This window comes from Spermophilus citellus (genome assembly GCF_964194105.1).
Source record: "Spermophilus citellus genome assembly, chromosome: 6".
NCBI classification, from domain to species: Eukaryota; Metazoa; Chordata; class Mammalia; order Rodentia; family Sciuridae; genus Spermophilus; species Spermophilus citellus.
This window is the reverse complement of record NC_138187.1, coordinates 152,940,718-152,960,611: the sequence shown is the minus strand read 5'-3', so window position 1 is coordinate 152,960,611 and position 19,894 is coordinate 152,940,718. Positions and strand designations below refer to the sequence as shown.

The 19,894-nt window shown below is 36.1% G+C and overlaps 1 protein-coding gene and 1 long non-coding RNA gene across 2 annotated transcripts in view; one reads left to right on the top strand and one right to left on the bottom strand.

The window, feature by feature from the left end:
* The window catches only part of XPR1 (xenotropic and polytropic retrovirus receptor 1), a 182,757-nt gene extending 167,358 nt beyond the window's left edge, over window positions 1–15,399 (top strand). Inside the window, exons 13-15 of the mRNA XM_081297506.1 lie at window positions 1,855–1,994; window positions 7,091–7,312; window positions 9,467–15,399. Of these exons, the coding sequence (XP_081153632.1) occupies window positions 1,855–1,994; window positions 7,091–7,312; window positions 9,467–9,527 (423 nt within the window). The 3' untranslated portion in view covers window positions 9,528–15,399. The remainder of the gene's footprint in view (window positions 1–1,854; window positions 1,995–7,090; window positions 7,313–9,466) is intronic.
* The window catches only part of LOC308650944, a 902,096-nt gene that overhangs the window by 656,359 nt on the left and 225,843 nt on the right, over window positions 1–19,894 (bottom strand). The gene's annotated exons all lie outside the window — the stretch shown is intronic.

The window sequence follows — 19,894 nt, the reverse complement described above, 5'->3', positions numbered from 1 at the left end:
CCTTTATGCACACAAAATGTTGCATTTTATTACTGCTTATATTATTCTTGCCTTAGAGCTATATTTGTTTTTCACTATAATGATTGCTTAGATGAACTATTTATATCTTTAAATAAATGTTAATTTTTTTCAAATAATTATGACATTGGTTTCTATGTAATAAAATTAATGAATAGGGCTGACGTTGTGGCTCAGTGGTAGAGTGCTCGCCTAGCAGGCATGAGGCACTGGGTTCAATCCTCAGCACCACATAAAAATAAAATAAAGATTTTGTGTTCACCTAAAACTAAAAAATAAATATTTTTTTAAAAAGTGAATAGAATCTTTTTAGTTTCTTTGTTATTATATATTTTCATGGTGCTAGGAAATAAAAGAATATGTTTTTCTGTATTTTAGTTTGTAAATTTATAAGAAAAACGTTCTGTTAAATCACCATATCCCTCTCAGTTTTAAAAAGGAAAATATTGAGGTAAAAATCCATCCAGCTTGAAAAGTGAAGAAACTATTTGTGAAGTTCAATGAACCTTCATTAAAAATTAATTAGTTTCTAGAAATTAGCAGTGCATACTGAGCACCCAGGTCCAGGAACCATTTTTGTTATCTCCATATTCAAACTTAAGTTTTGTGTCTCTTTATCCCAAGTTTTGTGTTTTCTCCCAAAACTCTTTCACATTTTTGGTAACATAAGCTCACAATGCACTCAGCTATAGATAGCATATCAGTTGACTCTTAAAGGTTCATGAAATTGAAGTTATTTGCTTAAGTCTAGAAGGAATGTAGTGAATGTGGATTTGTCCAAAAATTGCATTATCACTATAGAGAGAAGATGGGGAAAGATACAGAGATATGAGAATGTGTTAAAATCCTCATAAAATCTAAATAACCAGCATTAAATGGATATTGTATAAAATTGATTAATCAAGATGAAACCATATATACACATTACTTAGAAATATACAGGGTAATTAGTAGAGTAACTACAAATTTTGAAAACATCTCTAGGAAATGGAAAAGGAAGGTAGCAAGGTTAATTGTTTTGTTTATTTTTGGTTAATAGCCTAACAATGACTAGTATTACTTTGTTAAAATTAAATTAATATTACATCTTAATAAATAGCAATTCTAGTTCCCAAAATATCACAACCTTTAAATAAATGTATTAAAGAGGTAATTTTTATTAATAATGAGCAAATCCCTGAAATATATGTTGGCATTTTGTATATTTAAGACATTTGTATAGCTAGAACTAGAATCCTAAATCATGCTGAGTACCTGGAAGTATTAGTAGAGTACTATGTTCTCCATGTAAAAAAATAGATCATTTTAAAAACTCATCCAAACTAATTAGAACAAATAAAAAATTTATCCTAGTTTAATTTCATTTACTAACAGCAAAAAACAAGGCAAAACTTTCTTCAGATACAAGGTAAGGCAATTTGAAAACACAAATGCAAAAAGCACAGTTAGTAAATCTGCTAATGATCCTTAATATTATCTGTTAAGACATTATCATGTAGCTGCTAGAAGTAACCTCAATTGATCAAGTTTCTCATCTAGCTTGTCTTTCTGGAGCCTAGAAGAGAGTTGGTATATAATATGGGAATGAAATATATTTGTTAAATGATTATTGAAACTCATTAATATTTTGTTTTGAATATCACATCATTTAAGAAGAAAACTAATTGATGAGTTTTTCCTAAAATATAATATATACTTATGCAAAATTAAATAGAATATAACTTTTTCCTCTTGAACCTATGCCTATTGGTAGAACATGCATGAGTCTTTTGGTAGGTATGCTTCTTTGTGAGAAAGATAATGGAAAACATACTCAATTTGCTTATTATTCCTTAGGCCTACTACTACTGTGCCATCATAGAGGATGTGATACTACGCTTTGCTTGGACTATCCAAATCTCAATTACCTCTACAACTTTGTTGCCTCATGCTGGGGACATCATTGCTACTGTCTTTGCTCCTCTCGAGGTTTTCCGGTAAGCAAACCATTGAAAAGTTTATCAAAGATTCTTTCTACCAAAAAGATGCCCAGTACTTACAAATTAGAATTTAATATAACTTATTCTTGAAAAGTTTAAATTTCCAACTTTTCTCAAACTTATCAGCCCCAGAGTTGGAAAATCCTATCTAAAAGACTTAGAGGTTAATTCTTTTTTCTTTTTTTTATTTATTTTTTTTTCTTTTTTGGTACTGGGGATAGAACTCAAGGCACTTGACCACTGAGTCACATCCCCAGCCTTGTTTTGTATTTTATTTAGAGACAGGATCTCACAGAGTTGCTTAGGACCTCACTTTTTGCTGAGGCTGGCTTTGAACTCGCGATCCTCCTGCCTCAGCCTCCTGAGCCTCTGGGATTACAGGCATGCACCACCACACCTAGCAGAGATTAATTCTTATAGTTAAAATAATTATTGATGATGATTTAAAGTTTTCTTTAATTCATTTAAGAGTGATAAATTAAAATTGGGTGTTAAAAAGAAATTTAAATATTTTGGGACTATATTTTGCAATTTGGTAGTCTCAGTTATTCAGACAAACTTTCTCACTTGAAAGTGGCAAAAATGCTGGATAAAAGATTCAATATGGGGGCTGTGGTTGTGGTTTAGTGGTAGAGCGCTTGCCTAGCATGTGTAAGGCACTAGGTTTGATCCTCAGCATCACATAAAATAAATAAATAAAATAAAGGTATTGTGTCCATCTACAACCAAAAACAATTTAAAAAAAAAAGGTTTAATAAGTCTTCCAGAAGTATCAGTGATCTGCCAAAATAGCACAAAATCTAAGTGAAAATAGGAACCCCAAGATAAACAGAACACTAAAGCTACTTTTGCACTACTAAAAATTTACTAGATCTGATGGCTTTGGGATTCAGAGTGATTGCCAACTTAAATTTATATATACCTGATAACATATCTTGAAAATAATTAAAATAAAAGTTGAAAATATATAAAGCAGAAGTTGACATTGCTAAAAAGTATAGGTAGATGAATTTTAATGGAAGATTTTAATGTATTTCCTTTAATATAGATTAATAAGTAATTAACATGATTTACATATATAGAACATTGCATCCATAAACTACTACACAAACATTTTTCTAAATGCATATAGGACACTTACCAAAATTAAGCACATATTGTGCAATAAAAGAAGTCACAACAGATTTCAGATGATTCAAATCACAGAAAGATAAAATTCCCAAATATTTAGAAATTTATAACCTGAGGATTAAAGTTGAAATTGCAATGCAAATGTCAGAATATCTTGAATAGAATGAAATTAAAAATATAACAAAAGGAAAATGTCAACTGAAGTTAAAGCCAGGCTTAGAGGGTGTGTATACTGGAAAAATATATAGTGTAAGAAATTTAAAAAAAAAAATACTAAAACAGCAGGTCAAACCCAGAAGAAAATATGAAGAATAGAAATTGATGGGTTAAAGGAAAAAAGGCACAAATTATTTAAAAAATCCTAAAGACTTCTTTTTAAAGAGTAAGATGATATTAGAAGCAACTTTATGTCTTAAATTTAAAAATTTAAACAAAAATGGCCAAATTCCTCAAAAAGCATAATTCACCAAAACCAATAAAGAAGAAACAGACAAGCTGGTAAACTTGAATATATTAAAGAAATAAAATTCTTACTAAAGTACCTCCCACAATAAAAACTCCAGGCCCAGGGAATTCTTCCAAATATTTGAAGGTGAAATATTACTCTTTACTAAGAAGATGCTTCAGAGAAAAAGGACAAAAAAAGGTAACACTTTCCAGTTTGTTTTTGTGAAAAAGCAAGACTTTATTACTTAAACCTATAAAAATATTCTAAGAAAATATACTAATCTGTCTCAACCACTGTATTGTTTTCGTAATATAATCTCAAAAGTTCTAATAAAATATTAGGTAATGAATCCAGCATATTAGGTTCATCTAGAAATATAATACTTAACATTCAAAAATTAATATAGTTTACTACTTTAACTGAATAAAGGGGTGGGGGGTGCAGAGAATCTCTCTATATACAGAAAAGGCCATTGTTAAAAATCAGTACCTGGCCGGGACTGTGCGACTATCGTCCCAGATACTTGGGAGGCTGAGGTAGGACTTGCACTTAGGAGTTCAAGGTGAGCCTGGGCAATACAATAAGGCTCTGTTTCAAAAAAGAAAAAAGAAAGAAAGAAAGAAAGAAATTTTAATCTATTCAACACCTGTTCATGAAAAAAATATTTTCCACATAAAACACTATGAAATATCCCTTGAGCTTAGGAATGAGGCAGGTATTTACCATCACCATTTCTATTTAACATTTTGCTCTAAGTATGGCTGGTATAGTGAGGAAAAAAGTTAATATAAAGATTAGAAAGAAAAAAATAAAACTACTCACTGACATGATTACATATACAGAAAGTTCAAAAGAATTTACAAATAAATTATTAGATTTTTCCATACCCCTCAATACAAGGAATACATTTGAATAACATTAGAATATATCAATTACCTAGACATAAATCTAATGAAAAATTTATGTGTGTAAAAATTGATAATTTATAAGGAATCATAAAGAATCAAGAATAGCCAAAACTATCCTGAAAAGAACAAGATTAAAAATTTATACTCTCAGATACAAACTGATCATGTAACTATAGTGAATAAAATAGTGTACTATGTTGATGAAAGGAAAGTCCACTGAAACAGAACAGGGAATTTAGACCCATGTATATATTGACACTGTATATATTGACATTATACCCATGTATATATTGACACTGCCTGATTTATGTCAAAGATAGCTACATAACACAGGAGAAAGACCTTTTTAAAAAAATGAGTCAACTAACACCTGTAATCCTAGGGAGTCAGGAGGCTGAGGCAGGAGGACCACAAGTTCAAGGCTAATCTTGGCAACTTAGTGAGGCCCTAAGCAACATAACAAGACCCTGTCTTAAAATATAAAAAAGTTTAAAAAGGGCTTGGGGATATTGCTCAGTGGTAAAACACCCTGAGTTCAAACCCCAGTCCACCCCCTCAAAAAAATGAGTCAACTGGATATCCATATGGAAAAAAATGAATATTGAATTCTACTGTATACTGTGTACAAAATCAAGTTAGCATAGTAGGGTGCTCTAAAGGTAGCTTTCAGTGAGTTATATGGTAATTAATAAATTTCATATTTCTAGATATTAATTACATAAGATTTTCATTTGATGATAATTAAGCTTGCATACTTCTGATTGACTAACTTTTATATATGTATATTATATAAAATAAAAATGCTTATTTTAAAAAAAGCAGCCAGAAAGATTACCTTTAAAGGAGTGGCAGTAGACTAACAGCTGACTTCTCAAGAGCAACAGTGAAAGTCAGAAATCACTAAAATGAAATCTTCAGTGTGCAGAAAAGAAAATGAGAACTCTTCACCCAGTGAGAATCTTTCACAAATGAAATGATACTAAGATATTCTCAGATAGGTGTATGACATTTCTGAGTCAGGGTGGGCATACACTGCCTGATAAAAATGTAATCAAAGCTGGAAACATAAAACTAAAAGCCTGTAAGTTAAAGAATAACTCTGGAATCAGTGTTCTTGTAGCTGTCAGTGTTCTCTCCAGACCATTTTTCCCCTTCCTTCCCTTCTTGACTCTCCCAAATATCTAGGTCTAGGGCCTGAATCCTACATCATGCCACCATCTCTTCCACCCACTTCTTTTTTTCATATGCTACTTTGTAAATTTTAAAAAATATATATCTTAATTTTTTTAAGTTTTTTTTAAATTCTTGGTAGTCTTTTTTAAGAAATCATTTGCTTGGTGGATATGTTCAAAGTATGTTATTTGCATGTATGAATATCCACAGTGAAACCCATAATTCTGTATAATTCAAATGCAACAATAAAAAAGAAAATTAAAAAAAAAATGTAAAGAACTCATTTGCTTAATTTTCTGTCACCCATTTAAAACAAAAACAAAACACTTTAGAATCTTCTTACCCCCTCTAACTTTGCCCATCTATCTGCTCTTCTTAATGACAAAATTCTTTAAGAAATGTCTACACTTCCTGTCTCCACTCCCTCTCTCTCCATTTTTATCATCTGCTATTCAAGTATTTGTTCCCAGTATTCAAACTGTACCATTTTTATTAATAACTGTACTAATGATGATGATGATAGAGCAAACGCTATATGTAGTACCAGTTATGTCTCTGGTACTGTTCTAAGCTCTTTATAATTAATAAGTTATTGAATCCTCACAACAATGTTATGAAGTAGCTTCCATTTTCCCATTTTACCGATGACCCTGAAACATAGGCTAAGAAACTCAACCGAGATCATTATAGCTAGTAAGTGGCAGAACCATGATTTGAATCTAGACAGTCTCCCAGAGTTAAAGCTATTACACTTGTGACAAAAGCCAACTTAAAGCAGGAAAGATTTATTTTGGCTCATGGTTCAGAGATTTCTGTCACCTGACTCCATGGTTTCCAGGCCAGAATGTGAGGCAGAACATGGGCAGGTGCATGTGATAGCGCAAAGCTGTTCACCTCCAGGCAGACGGAAGGCAGAGAAAGAGAAGGAAAGCAGCAGGGATCCCAGTGTACTCTTAAGAGCAGGCCCACAATGAGGATATTTTTCTCCATGACTTGCTTACTTATATTCAGATTTTTTGCTAGATGCATACAACTCTCCTTCACCAGCCATATGTCACACTTTGTGCCCTTTTCCTGCTTTACTTTCCCCAGCTTTTCATCGGTTGATTTTTATATCTGTCTTCACCATAAAATAAGAACAAAGGTTTTATCTATCTCATTCAATGCCTTTTCCTCCCTTTCAGTTGGCATTCAGTAAATATTTGTTGGATGAAGTGAAAGAATGAGTAGTCTAAAACTGCTTTCCTTTTGCATAGTCCACTCTTATTTTCCCACCTCTATGCTTCCTTTCTCCATTTCATTTAAATATTCTAGCTCTTAATTCCTTGTTTTGTTTTCATCAGTAAAAACTTGATATTCTGGGAGCTTTCCAGATAGTAGTAGTATATTCAACTTTTATAATTAGTGTGTTTGCTCTACCCCATTTTGCTAAGGCGGTTTGTGTGGAACTTTTTCCGCTTGGAAAATGAACATCTAAATAACTGTGGTGAATTTCGTGCTGTGCGAGACATCTCTGTGGCCCCCCTGAACGCAGATGATCAGACACTCCTAGAACAGATGATGGATCAGGATGATGGGGTACGAAACCGCCAGAAGAATCGGTCATGGAAGTACAACCAGAGCATCTCCTTGCGCCGGCCTCGCCTCGCTTCTCAGTATGTATAGCTGCTACTAGTGTAAGGCATTTCTGTTTTTTAGCATTAAGTAACATTAGACTAAGAAGCTATCAAATTAACAATGGTTAAATGCCTGAATGAAATTACAGGCATTTAACCATTGTTCACCTACAAAAAATAGTAATAGCAGTTTCATATGATCCAACTTACAGAATGTCTTAGCGCATATAGGGCCGGGTTGTGGTTCAGGGGTAGAGCACTTACTGAGTATGCATGAGGCACTGGATTCAATCCCGTACCATATAACAATAAACAAAATAAAGGTGTTGTGTACATCTGCAATTAAAAAATATTTCTTAAAAAAGAGTAAATGTTATTAGTGCACTAATGGACATTACAAGGTACACTGGGGACAAAATTGTTGGGGAAGGATTTACTTGACTCTTCAGTAGTTTTGTATAAAATGTATACAGTTATAAACTGTAGGAATCGTGTCATCTTTGTAGCCTTGATTAAATTCCTTAATATTATTTCTCTTCTATAAATTGGGATTAATACAGCCTGTGCTCATACAGTGATTAAGAGGATTAAGTTCATTATCACATGGAACTTACTCCAGTTCCTTCACAGAAAGTCCCCAATAAATATAAGCAATGACTATTTTATCTTATTAAATACCTACAATATTTTTATCAGTCATTGACTTTGTATGTTCCCGAAATAATAAATGTAGGATATATGGTGACTGCATTTGAAGTTTAGAGATAGTGGATAGCACAGTAGAGTGAAATGAAGGAGGAGATTTAAGCATGAGCAGCAGTTTGGAGACGGATAAGGAGTGTTTGAATAGGCTAGAGACTCCGTGAAGACTATCAAGGTAGAAACAAGGGGCAGAAAGGAAAACCATGTGACAGAACTATAATGAGAAAATTTTAGTTGACTAGATAAAATATCATCAAAGATCAAAAAGTAAAAGCTTGATCTTGTACATGGGGGAAAATCACATTTTTTTCATAGAAGAAAGGTAAGTAGCACAGCAGGCTGGAAGAAAATGCTGTATATAGTCTAGAGTCTTGTTGAGCTCCTGATTTTGAAAGTCTAATCCTTATTAGTTACCAGCAGAGGGCAATCTGAACATACACTATTTCTGTTTGAAAAACACAGAGACCCTTTGGCAATAAATAATATTCAATTTCAGGTGTTTAGTGGGAAAACGTTGAGAATTTAGGTTGCAACCAAGGAAAGACATTTAGATTGGAATAGATTATGTGTGATGGAGAGAGAGAAGGAAATCTAAAATAAGATCTTAGTTTATGACTCATGCAACCTTTAGCACATCCTTAACCTTTTGAATGTAAATTTCCCCTTCTGTCAAGTAGGAATATTAACTGTTATTTCCCCAATTGCTACTTGACTTCATGGACTCTTAAGAAGTTCCAGAATACTTTAATGTTACCTAATCCCATATTTCAGCCAGTTTAGGAATCCCTTCTGTATAAAATGAATAGATGATCATTTTATGCTGATTGAAAATCAACAGTGTTAATGAACTGTATAATAATCTGAGGGACCTGGTTTTATTGTTGGATAATTATAGCAGTGGATAGATTATATTGGGTTGAAATGTATGTCCTTATGATTAAACTATGACTTCATCAGTTTGATTCTCATTGGGCTCTCTCACATGAGTCTCCTCCCTCTTCTGCATCAGGCTTTGCCAACTATTTGAAGACAAACAGCTATCATGCCTTTCCTTAGGTCTTTGATTTATTTGTTTATGCCTTATTGATTTTTACATCTATTTTCTCACCTGATATGCATACTGAACATAAGGTAAAAGGGATATTAAGTGAAATAGTTATTTTTATTCCTTCTTTAGAGATATGGAAAGGGGCACTCAAAAGAATTTAATGTCATAAATCAAAGTCAGTGCTCAAACTCAGATGGTCCTATTCAAATTTCTTCTCTGTTAAACATGTCCTGCTATTGTTCTTATTACATTCCTCTTAGTGTTTTTCTAATAATGCCAGAAATTGAGCATATAACTTCAGGAATAGTCCATCTTGTGCAATAGATGGTACCTGTTTAGGATATATATTAATGGTGGTGAGATTAGAAATGTACCTAACATTGTGAGTGTGTTTATAATGTAGTAATGAACTAAATGCTTTTCTTTCCCTTTTTTACCACCAGATCCAAGGCTCGTGACACTAAGGTATTGATAGAAGACACAGATGATGAAGCTAACACTTGAATTCTCTGAAGTCTAGATTAACATCCTTGGTTTTCCTACTCTACAATTCTTTCCTCGACCAACGCAACCTCTAGTACCTTTTTCCAGCTGAAAACAGGAGAAAACACGTAACACATTTTCCGAGCTCTTCCAGATCGGATCCTATGGACTCCAAACAAGCTCACTGTGTTTCTTTTCTTTTCTTCTGGTTTAATTTTAATTTTCTATTTTTAAAACAAATATTTACTTCATTTTGCCAATCAGAGGACGTTTTAAGGAACAAAAACATTGTACCTTATGGATTGTTTACAATCACAAGGACACAGATACCTATCAGGAAGAACAGGCACTGCAAGGACCTTCTGATGGGATGGTACTGAGATAGCTTGGCTTCTGCTTGGCCCGGTTTTGACTGGTTGAAACCGGACATTGGTTTTTAAATTTTTTGTCAGTTTATGTGGAGAATCTTTTTCCTTTCCTTCATACCCAGCGCAAAGGCACTGGCTGCACTTGCAGGGAAAGTGCAACTTGGAGCAGTACCTTCATTCATGAAGCTACTTTTTAATTTGATGTAACTTTTCTTATTTGGGAAGGGTTGCTGGGTGGGTGGGAAATATGATGTATTTGTTACATATAGTTTTCTCATTATTTATGAAATTAACCATAAAAGAATGCTATAACTCCTGTGCAATGAAAGTGATAACAGTGAAAGAAGATGGGGGAAACTAATGTGGATGACATTTATGAGGGTCAGTCCCACATACCTCTTTAGGGAGACAACTTGCACCAGTTTGACTTTTTTTTTTTTCTTTTCAATTTAAGCCAAAGTTTTATTACTAAAATTTTAAGTTGCTGCTGCTGTAGAATATCTCTCGTAACAAGGCACGTATTTCACACACTTTTACCCCACTGATTGAAATTCACATAAGAGAATCTGATACATTTTCGTTTAGGAATATTTACTCATATTCCAACCATAATAACTGAAGTTACACTTTATTATGCTTCAGCATGTAGGGTGATTGTAGTGTAATCTTTACTAACTCTGGAAAGCAGGGCTATTTTACTCCCTTTTTAGACAATTTTTCCTCTGGTCTTACCCATTTAAGCCAGAGTCTGATCAAATTAAAAGTCCATTAATGGGATATTTTTGAGCATGTGAAACAAATTATCCTCCCTCCTTCATATTACATTTATACAGAAGATCTTGGCAGCCATTTCTCCCAGCAGTGTTAATGCAGGAATTTCATGCCCTCCCATGATAGAAACCTGCTTTAAAATTTTTGAGGGCCTAAAACTAGTCAGACATAAAACATATTTCTTAGAAATTTCAGTCTATGATAGTCTATATGCAGTGCCCATTTTCACTTTTTTGTCTCAATTATTCCCTTTCTTCCCAAATAAGACCTGAAACTATAAGGCATTTTACTTTCTTGAATATAATTAGCATTAAATCTATCATCTCAGGCCTGGTGAGGAGTGTAGCTCAGTGGTAGAATGTCTGCCTAGCATGCACAGGACCCTGGGCTCAGTCTCCAGCCTGGCAAAAATAGTTAAAAATAGCATTTCTTTATCTAACAAAATTAACATAAATACCAGGAAAAAGTAAAGTGTGTTTTAATTACCCCTCCAAGACACAGGTGAAGATTCCAGAGTCACCATCTGTAGACTTGAACTTGAACAAACTTCTGTCATTTTCAGCTTCATTTAAGTCAAAGGAACAAATAAGTAGGAAGGCAGCTGTTGTCACTTGCTTTGTCTTAAAAACAAATGGCTACTGCCCTTTAGTTCACCCCTTTTGTCACCAACTCTTCTAGTGTGCATCATAAATCTTTACTCAACCCTTGTCATAATTCCAGTAGATTACATTAAAGTCACTGTTATTACCAAAATTATTCTAATTAAGTGACAGTTTCTTTTAAAAGGAGTTTCTTCCATCTTTATTCTGACAACTCTCCAAAATTTCCCTTTGTTCCCTTTCTGAATCAAGATTTTTTTTTCTGGAAAAAAAAATCATACAATTTTGTGGCCTCTACTGCTTTTTTTTTTGTTTGTTTGTTTTGCCAAGTATGCCCCTTGTCCCAAAACTGAAAAGAAAGTGCTTATTTAAAAAAAAAAAAGTTAAATAAATTGAATCCTTGATAATAATCAGTGGTACCAATTTAGTGATCCTTGTTGGATTAAAGACTGCATTTTTCTATTTAGGATTTTTTTCCCCTGATTATTCTGGGTTTTGTACCTTAAAACTATGAGGGAGATATCACTGGTCTGTCAACCAATAGCAGTAATTATCCTGAGGATATAGAGAAAGTCCAGTGACCAGTCATCTCTTATACAAATAAAATTGGTGATATTAATGTGTATCCAGAGCCATTTGAATTGTCAGCTTCATTCTATATTAGTAAATTTAGATGATGTCACACACACAATCTTACACTTAGCTTCTGGTATTTCAATCCCCCAGTGTTTCTACTTCAGTGTATCTATCCTATGGCCATTTCGGTCTTTCTCCAACTCTTATGATTCTAGGCTCTCATCCACATTACTTCTTAATATAAAATACAATGATAAAATGTATTCTCTGCTGCATTTGTCCTACTGGCATAGTCTACTCAAAAATAGGCATATGTAACTTTCAGCTTATCATGACAGATGCTCAAATATGTATTTAAACACACAGCTCCACATTCCTTTTAAAGCTTTAAATAGAAAAAAGGAATTTCCCTCATCAAGAGACTTTGGAAGACAAAGTATATATTTAAAATTTTTTCCTTCAAAAAAGTCTATATTCATTTTTCTCTCCTCAGTTGTATATGCCTAAGCAGTGTGAATGCTCTGTCCTACCTAAAATTTTACTGGAAACTCCTGTACACTGAAACTCTCCATGGCTTTCTTAAAAATAACTGTCACAGAGTCATTTTACAGTCTAACCAAAGGTGAAAGAAACTCGATCTGATTTTAGGTTTAAAATTCTAGTTTTATTTTTGAGAGCCACTCAATTTTTAATATCAGTTAAAATCCTATCCCAGAAGAATGAAAAGGAAAGTGTTTAATAAAAAATTAAAATTCATTTTTTATTTTATGATAATATGGAAAGCATTGATGTACATAGAGAAATGGAAAAACAGAAAAGTGGTTTATTTGTTATGCACAAATGAGTGCCTATATTTAAGACTGCCCATACCATTATAACAAATAATTGGCAATTTCATATCATATAGAGAGAATAAATGGTCAAAGATTAAGTCATCATTAATCATGATGGTCATTTTTAATTTGGAAAGAAGTTGAAACCCTACCTGCAACCTTCTTTTCCAGTACTTTGTTGTTAGACTCCTTAAGTGAACTGCTTAAATTCAGATTCAGAAGTAAGGGTGTAGGAGGAGAATGCCAGTAGAGACCAGTATAAACCCTTAAGGAAGGAGAATGGGGATCCACAATTCCTAAATATACTAGACGTGAGATTTCTACTATTTAACTGAGCTCTTATTATGGCAATTTGTTGATACATTGTATCTTTGCACCATGGTTTGACTGAAGTACATTCACAACTAGAGAAAACAATTCATCCATTTCTGAAGTGATAAACTAAGGCAAGATAAGAATAGAAGAAAGTCACCTGGTACTGAGTCAAATAATCAGCAGATTAACAGACCTTTAGTTGAAGAGGAGTAAATTAATTTTGGAAATAGCAAAATACAAGAGGATATTGGCCCTTGGCAGCAGAAGCAGGGTGGCGTGGGAGGTACATGAGCTTAGTATGCAGGTGTTAATCTCCATCCCTCACCAATAGTTGTTACGCTGCCCAGAAAGAGCTGCCTTTACTCTCCTATCATTATTTTCCATTACTTTGCATTATTCACGAAATTGTTCTTTATCCCCACGTGAAATTTTCTAAGCAGGTAACTAGAACATTTTCTTATTCTGAAGAAAAGAATTCAGAAAATAACCCTATCCATAGTGTTATTTTATTCAGAAACTTGGGATTCTTGGAAATGATTACCACTATATTTGATAAACACGTTTCAGGTTATTGTTATTTTAACAGTTTGCATAAAAGGTGCCTAATTTTCAAAAAATAAGTACTTCTTACTATAAAAACATATTGAATTTTTTAAATTAAAATAGCTTCTTGGGTTAAAGCAAAATCATGTTGAATACGTGGCTCTCTCAACTACAAAAATCACCATACTTTTCTCAAATCTAATAAGAAACCAGTACATTACAGATAATATCTAAAGTGACCAGGTGAAATAGAAGTTTTGTTAGGACTTTTGAAAAAGGTAAAGAAAAATAAATTACATCAGCTTAGTTTTTTTTTTTTCCTCATTGATATAAATTTTTTTTTGCTCGTTATTTTAAAGTTTTCTCAATTACTTATACATACACTTCTGCATTTCAAATGTCAGTCTTGATACTAAATATTAAAAGCTCCCGACTTTCTGTATTGTATTTCAAGTCTTTTTGTTAGGGCAATGGTGATATGGGTTAGAGTTAATTGTATTATAGCATAAGAAGTGTCTGCTGTTCAGTGTTACGGATCAACAATTTCTAACCAGCATTAACCACACATCAGTCAACAAATATGAAAAAGTAAAAGCATCTCATTAGGTTTGGAAAAGCTTAAGTTAAGCAACATAGGATCTTGCCTGGGAATGGGAAAGAACCTGCTGATTGGTATGGCTCCTGAAACCTTTCTTTTACCAACTGTCAAAACTCTGGCACTGAGTTGCCCCTCAGAAACAATCTTTCAGAACAATCTTTCTTACTTAGGGTGAAAGAGGAAGCATGAGGGACAAGAGTTTTCCCTGAAGGGGGGGAAATCGTTATGCTAATTTTCCTTTGAAGTGTGTTTCCTTGTAGCAAAACTTTGGCCTATTTATTATTAAATCAATGCTACCTACAGTTTTTTTGTACGGTGCCATCAACCGAAGGACAATCAAATAACCTATTGTCTGCCTTGGATTCAGTATGTCTGCTAGCTACACAGTTTCACCTTGTGTACCTTCAAAACAGTTGTTACTTGCCTTCTATTCCCTTTTCTCTATACCATGGCAAATCAGAGGACAGACTGCAGTACTACTAGATAGATGTAGACTTCTGAGAGAGAGCAAGGATTCCACCTCACTGTCCCTTGATTGTTACCTCAGATCCCTGCCTGCATTTCCCTGATTGTCTGTAGCAACACCAGCATGGTGGGAACAGGGAGAAATTGTGGGAAATCACTGAAGAGTAATTATTCATGACACTTATTGCTCCAAACTGTGCGGTAAAATTGTGAGCCACTCAGTTCATTTACTACAAAACTAAGCTTTATCAGATTGTAAAGATTAATTTCTTGCCATTTTCTGCATTAGCACAGAAGCTTGTATCAATGAAGAGTATTTAGGAGAGGAATGGGGTGGGAAAATGTATTTTGCTTTTCAGACCCTCTCCCTCTGTTTCCTTCACATACCCAACCTCCTCCACGCTGTGTGGTAAATGATACTATGAAACCCTGAATTACCCTTGTCAAAGTAACTATGGATTGTGATTAGTCCTCTGTGGGTGCTTCTTTCTTTCTCTCTTTTTTCTCCCTTGCTTTCTTTCTTACTCTCCACTCTAGTAAATGGAAAAGGTGACGTCAAAGAACTGATGCTTGCTTGGACCATGATGTATCTGTGACTGTGCTCTTAGCTGTCTCCTTTTTCCTTCTTATATGGGTAGAATTCTTAAGACGTGGATTTCCCTTCTTGATAAGTAGGTTAAATGCACAATGTGGTACTGTTTTATAGTTTCTAGATGGTTGTATAAAGCAAAAGTTAATGTGGTTATGTGTTTTTAAAAGAAAATAAGTGATTGGTTACAAAACTTTGTCCTTTTTTCATTATTACAAGCTCTCTGTTTTCCAATAGTTTGCTGACTCCTTTGTCACTAGTGAATGGTTTGTCTTACTGTGTTTTTCTCTCTGGGAGTCTTTTTTTTTTCTTTTTTTTTTTTGGTACCAGGGATTGAACTCAGGAGCACTGGACCACCGAGCCACATCCCCAGCCCCATTTTGTATTTTATTAGAGACAGGGTCTCACTGAGTTGCTTAGTGCCTCACTTTTGCTGAGGCTGGCTTTGAACTCACGATCCTCCTGCCTCAGCCTCCCAAACCTTTGGGATTACAGGCATGTGCCATGATGCCTGGCCTGAGAGTTTTAAATTCTTGAACTTGGTTCCCCTTGGGACTTACTAGCATATAAGTTTAGGGAAAACAGACTACCATGGTGAAATTTTTTTAAAACTATTTTACTAAATTAAAAAATAATTTTAAAGGGCCTTTTACATGAGATATGACTCTAAAGCAATGAGATTAATCCAACAAATTTGGTGGGTTTTTTTTTTTAATAACTCACAAAACAAAGAATCTCAAGTATTAGGTGAAATAATATGTTTAATTACATCTTGGAAAGCTGGACACTTGTCACAACATTTCTGTGCCCTATGTGGGAGCATAGCATTTTCTGCTGAATTCCTCAACTAATTAGTACTTCCAAGATCTGTCTAGAAAAAAATTATAAAATTACCTGACCATAAGATGAATATTCCAAAAATGAAAAGAGAAAAGTAATTTATTTGTAAAGCATTAAAGCCTTTTCAGGAGCCTGGTGCAGTAGCACACAAAGCAGAAGGATCACAAGTTCAAGGCCAGCCTGGGCAAGTTTGCAAGACCCTGTCTCAAAAGAATTAGAGGGCTGGGGATGTAGCTCATGAAAAAACACCCCTGGTTTCAGTCCCCAGTGCAGGGGCGGGGGGTACTTTTTATTTTATTTTAATACCGGAAGCTCTGTTTTTCCTATATTTCTACATAGGCTGAACAATAATGGAATTAATATGGAGATTCCAAGCCAAAGTCAAGATAGGCTATGAATATGAATCACTTGATACTGAACACTCTTTCTACAGTTTGATAACATACTCAACACTGAATGCCTGTAGTCTTACATTTTCCAAATAGATAGCATTGAAGTTTCATGGGGATTAATGAACCATTGCAGTTTCTTTATGAAGAAACAAATACTAGAGCAGAGCAGGTTTGATAGAGGACAGTATTTTATATGGAAGTGTTCCCCTGAGACACAGAATTTAACTCCCTAGCTAGGATCCCAGGATTTGGTGCAAACTTGCTACTAACATGGCCCCTGGAGGCACGGAAAATGTGATGGCCTGGGCTGAGCAAAGTTGAAATTCCAGTCAGGGAAGTGGCAACAGTGCAGGAAGGGAGGTGGGCCATATTGTGCGGGAAGAGGTAGAGGAATAGAAATGATCACACATCTTATACAAATCTGGTCCCTGAAGAAGCTAAATGAATTAGGGGGAGTGATTAGATGCAGCACCAGATGTGGTGTTCTTTTCTAATCAAAACAATCAGAAATGGTTCACATTTCCATGAAAATAACAATATACATTAATAGTTTTGCTCCAAAGAGCCATGGTAAGTCCAAAGAGATCTGGACCAGATGAACATCCTCAGAATATCACATTGATTACATCAATGACACTGTTAATTGGGTGGGTTGAGCAAGAGGTGGCTAGCATGCTGGAGACAAGTAAGATATGCATGAGCCAGAGGGTTGAAAATTAAACCTGTCAATGTTTTCATGGGTCTAGTAATCAGACATCATCCCCAAAGCAATTATTAAATTGTACCTCCTGCTATGAAGAAGGTGGCACAGCATAGATAAGCCTCAAGTTCTTAACATTCCACACCATCCTTGCTCTTTCTTGTTCTGGGACCCATCTTTGAATCCAGAACAAGAAAGATCTCTGCAGTTGGCCCAGGCTTTCATGTAAGCAATCCTGCAGCTTATGATCTACAGACCCTGTGGAAGTATAAATGGTGGGAAAGTATAGAGTTTGTGGCAAGCCCTAGTGAAAGCCTCTCATACTGCAAGTCCCTCAGGCTTCAGAGCAAGACTGTGCCATGCAGTGAAGAATTGTATACCTTTGAAAGACAACTCCTAACCTGGTAAAGAATGTCTGATCACAGGTCACCAAGGACCTAGTGACTAGAACTTCCCAACAAATGCTGTTTCCCATCAGCAGATCCAGCCACAATCCACCATAAGATGGAAGTGATACCTCCAGGATTGAGCACGAGCAGGATCAGAGGGCATAAGCAGACATCTAAACCTCCCTGTCACCTGCCAAATTATTGCACCAAAGCTCCTCCCTCAGGACACACCGATGGCATTATGGGGGATCCTATAAGACCTGCTGAAAGATAAGGAAAAAAATCCTTAGGAGTGATGCAAGCTGCAAGCTGAAATCAGATGGTAGTAAAAAAACAAAAACAATCCTCCCAGTGGTCAGAGCTTTGACTAGAGCACCTCCCCTCCACTCAGGGAAAAATAAATGACCTAAAGTCTCCATATTAGTGGCAAATGGCCCATCTTTCTGGTCAGAAAAAGTAGATCAGGGAAGGGAGTCTGGGGTAGAGGTATGTGGACAGACTTACAGGAGCAGGAAAAGATTCTTATCCTGCCAAAAGTTATGCAGCTATCACTGACAAAAAACTGAATAGCCAAGTGGTGCCTCAACCCACTGATTCAGCCAGCCTCTGTCATTGGCCACTCCAATGTTGACACAATGGTTAGATGAACAAAGTGGCTGTGGTGGCAGAGTAACTATTCACAGGCAACAGTAGACAGTGTCATTTAGTAAGACTCTAATTTGTCTACTGCTGCTACCAAAGTCCTCAACGTGACACAATTTCTCAAGAAAACCAACCAGCCAAGTCTCATCAGCAAAATGAGATCTTGCCCTCCTGGAAGGCCCAGCAGTTTGTTCTTAATTCTCACAAGAACAGGCAAACATTTGCTCTTCCTAATCAGAGCTTCACCCTGAAGGACCTTCCAAAGGCTTAGAGAATGTTGGATCCACTGTTGTGGGGTTCCATATAACACCACCTCAGACCAGAGAACCAACTTGACAGCCATAGGTGGGGTGACAATGAGCCATGAAAATGGGATTTAGTGATTTGCACATAATGCACCATCTGAAAGGCACCGGAATGGTATACTGATGACATGAACAATACTCCATGAGCATGAGTGACATTCTGCAACAGTCAGTGTATGCATTGAATCAAGGACTCCATCACTATACCCCCAAGGACGGACACCTGGATCTAAGTAGCATGAAGTGGACCAAGTAGCCCAACTCACTGTCATGGCCACTAATTCTCTTTCTGTCCCTTTATCTTTGAGCTGCAGAGTGGAAATTCCTGGGCCTTTTGCATTATGAGGTAGGATCTTTAGGTTGCCCGTGACCAGGGACCACAGGCAGAGAGTGACTTCATTTTGGCAGAGTAATTGGCCCTGATCACTAGAAGAAGGCAGGTCTGCTATTACACAATGAGAAAAAGGAGGAATATATCTGGTACATAGATGTAGAAAAAAAAATGTCATGTTGAGCCTGGAGATGACATGGTTGTGTTTTCAAAAACAAACTCTGGATTTTAGTGGGAGGATGGATTAGAAGCAAGAGGCCTAGCTCCACAGGTTGGATTCCCCAGAAGGCACTGAGAGGAGCTTGGGCTGTGCAGTGTGCAGTGTTTATTAGAGGACAACACCTGTGAAGTGGTGGGGAGGAAGCAGGGTGGGGCATAGGGAGAAACTGAACTGCACTGAGATCAGACGAAACCTCAGCCAACCCAGTGCAGAACTCGGCAGCGAGTGTTGCCCCTTGGAAGGGTCAAGTGCTGGGACAAGATGGCTGGGCTTTGTGCCTTTGGGGCATAGCCACCAGAAGTAGCATGGTGTGGGGCATAGTGGCTGTCTGCTGAGACGGCCCCTGCGGCTGTGGCCAGTGGAGCCCGTGTGCTCATGGCGCTCCTCTCCCCCCAGCAAGGCCCTCCTTGAAGACAGACCTCCGACCTGGCCGTGCACTGCTGTGTCCACCTCAGTTCACTCTGTGCCACGTGGCTCCCTTGTCTACTGTATTCAACAGCAGTTCCTCCAGGATTCTGGGGGTTCCTCTTCCTGAGGGAAGCTTAGGAGGGGGAGGTTAGCAAGATGAGCCAGCCTCTACAGCTGTGGGCAGTTTCTGGGCCACAACTGATAGGTGTACCAGGAGATGTGAGAAGCCAAAAATACATACTTTTGACCTAAAGGCTCAATTTTGCTCTTTTATGTAATTTAAAATGTTAGCTACAATGAATCCTATATTGTGTAGGATGGGATCTGGCCCTTATGCAGTCCAACCTCATCTTTGTCTGCCCTCAAAATGAGCCTGCAGAAAGATATGTCTCCAGCCTGGTGCAGTGGTGCACACCTGTAATCCCAGCCACTCAGGGGGTGAGGCAGGAGGATCACTCAGCCTCAGCAACTTAGGCCCTAAGCAACTTAGATCCTGTCTCAAAA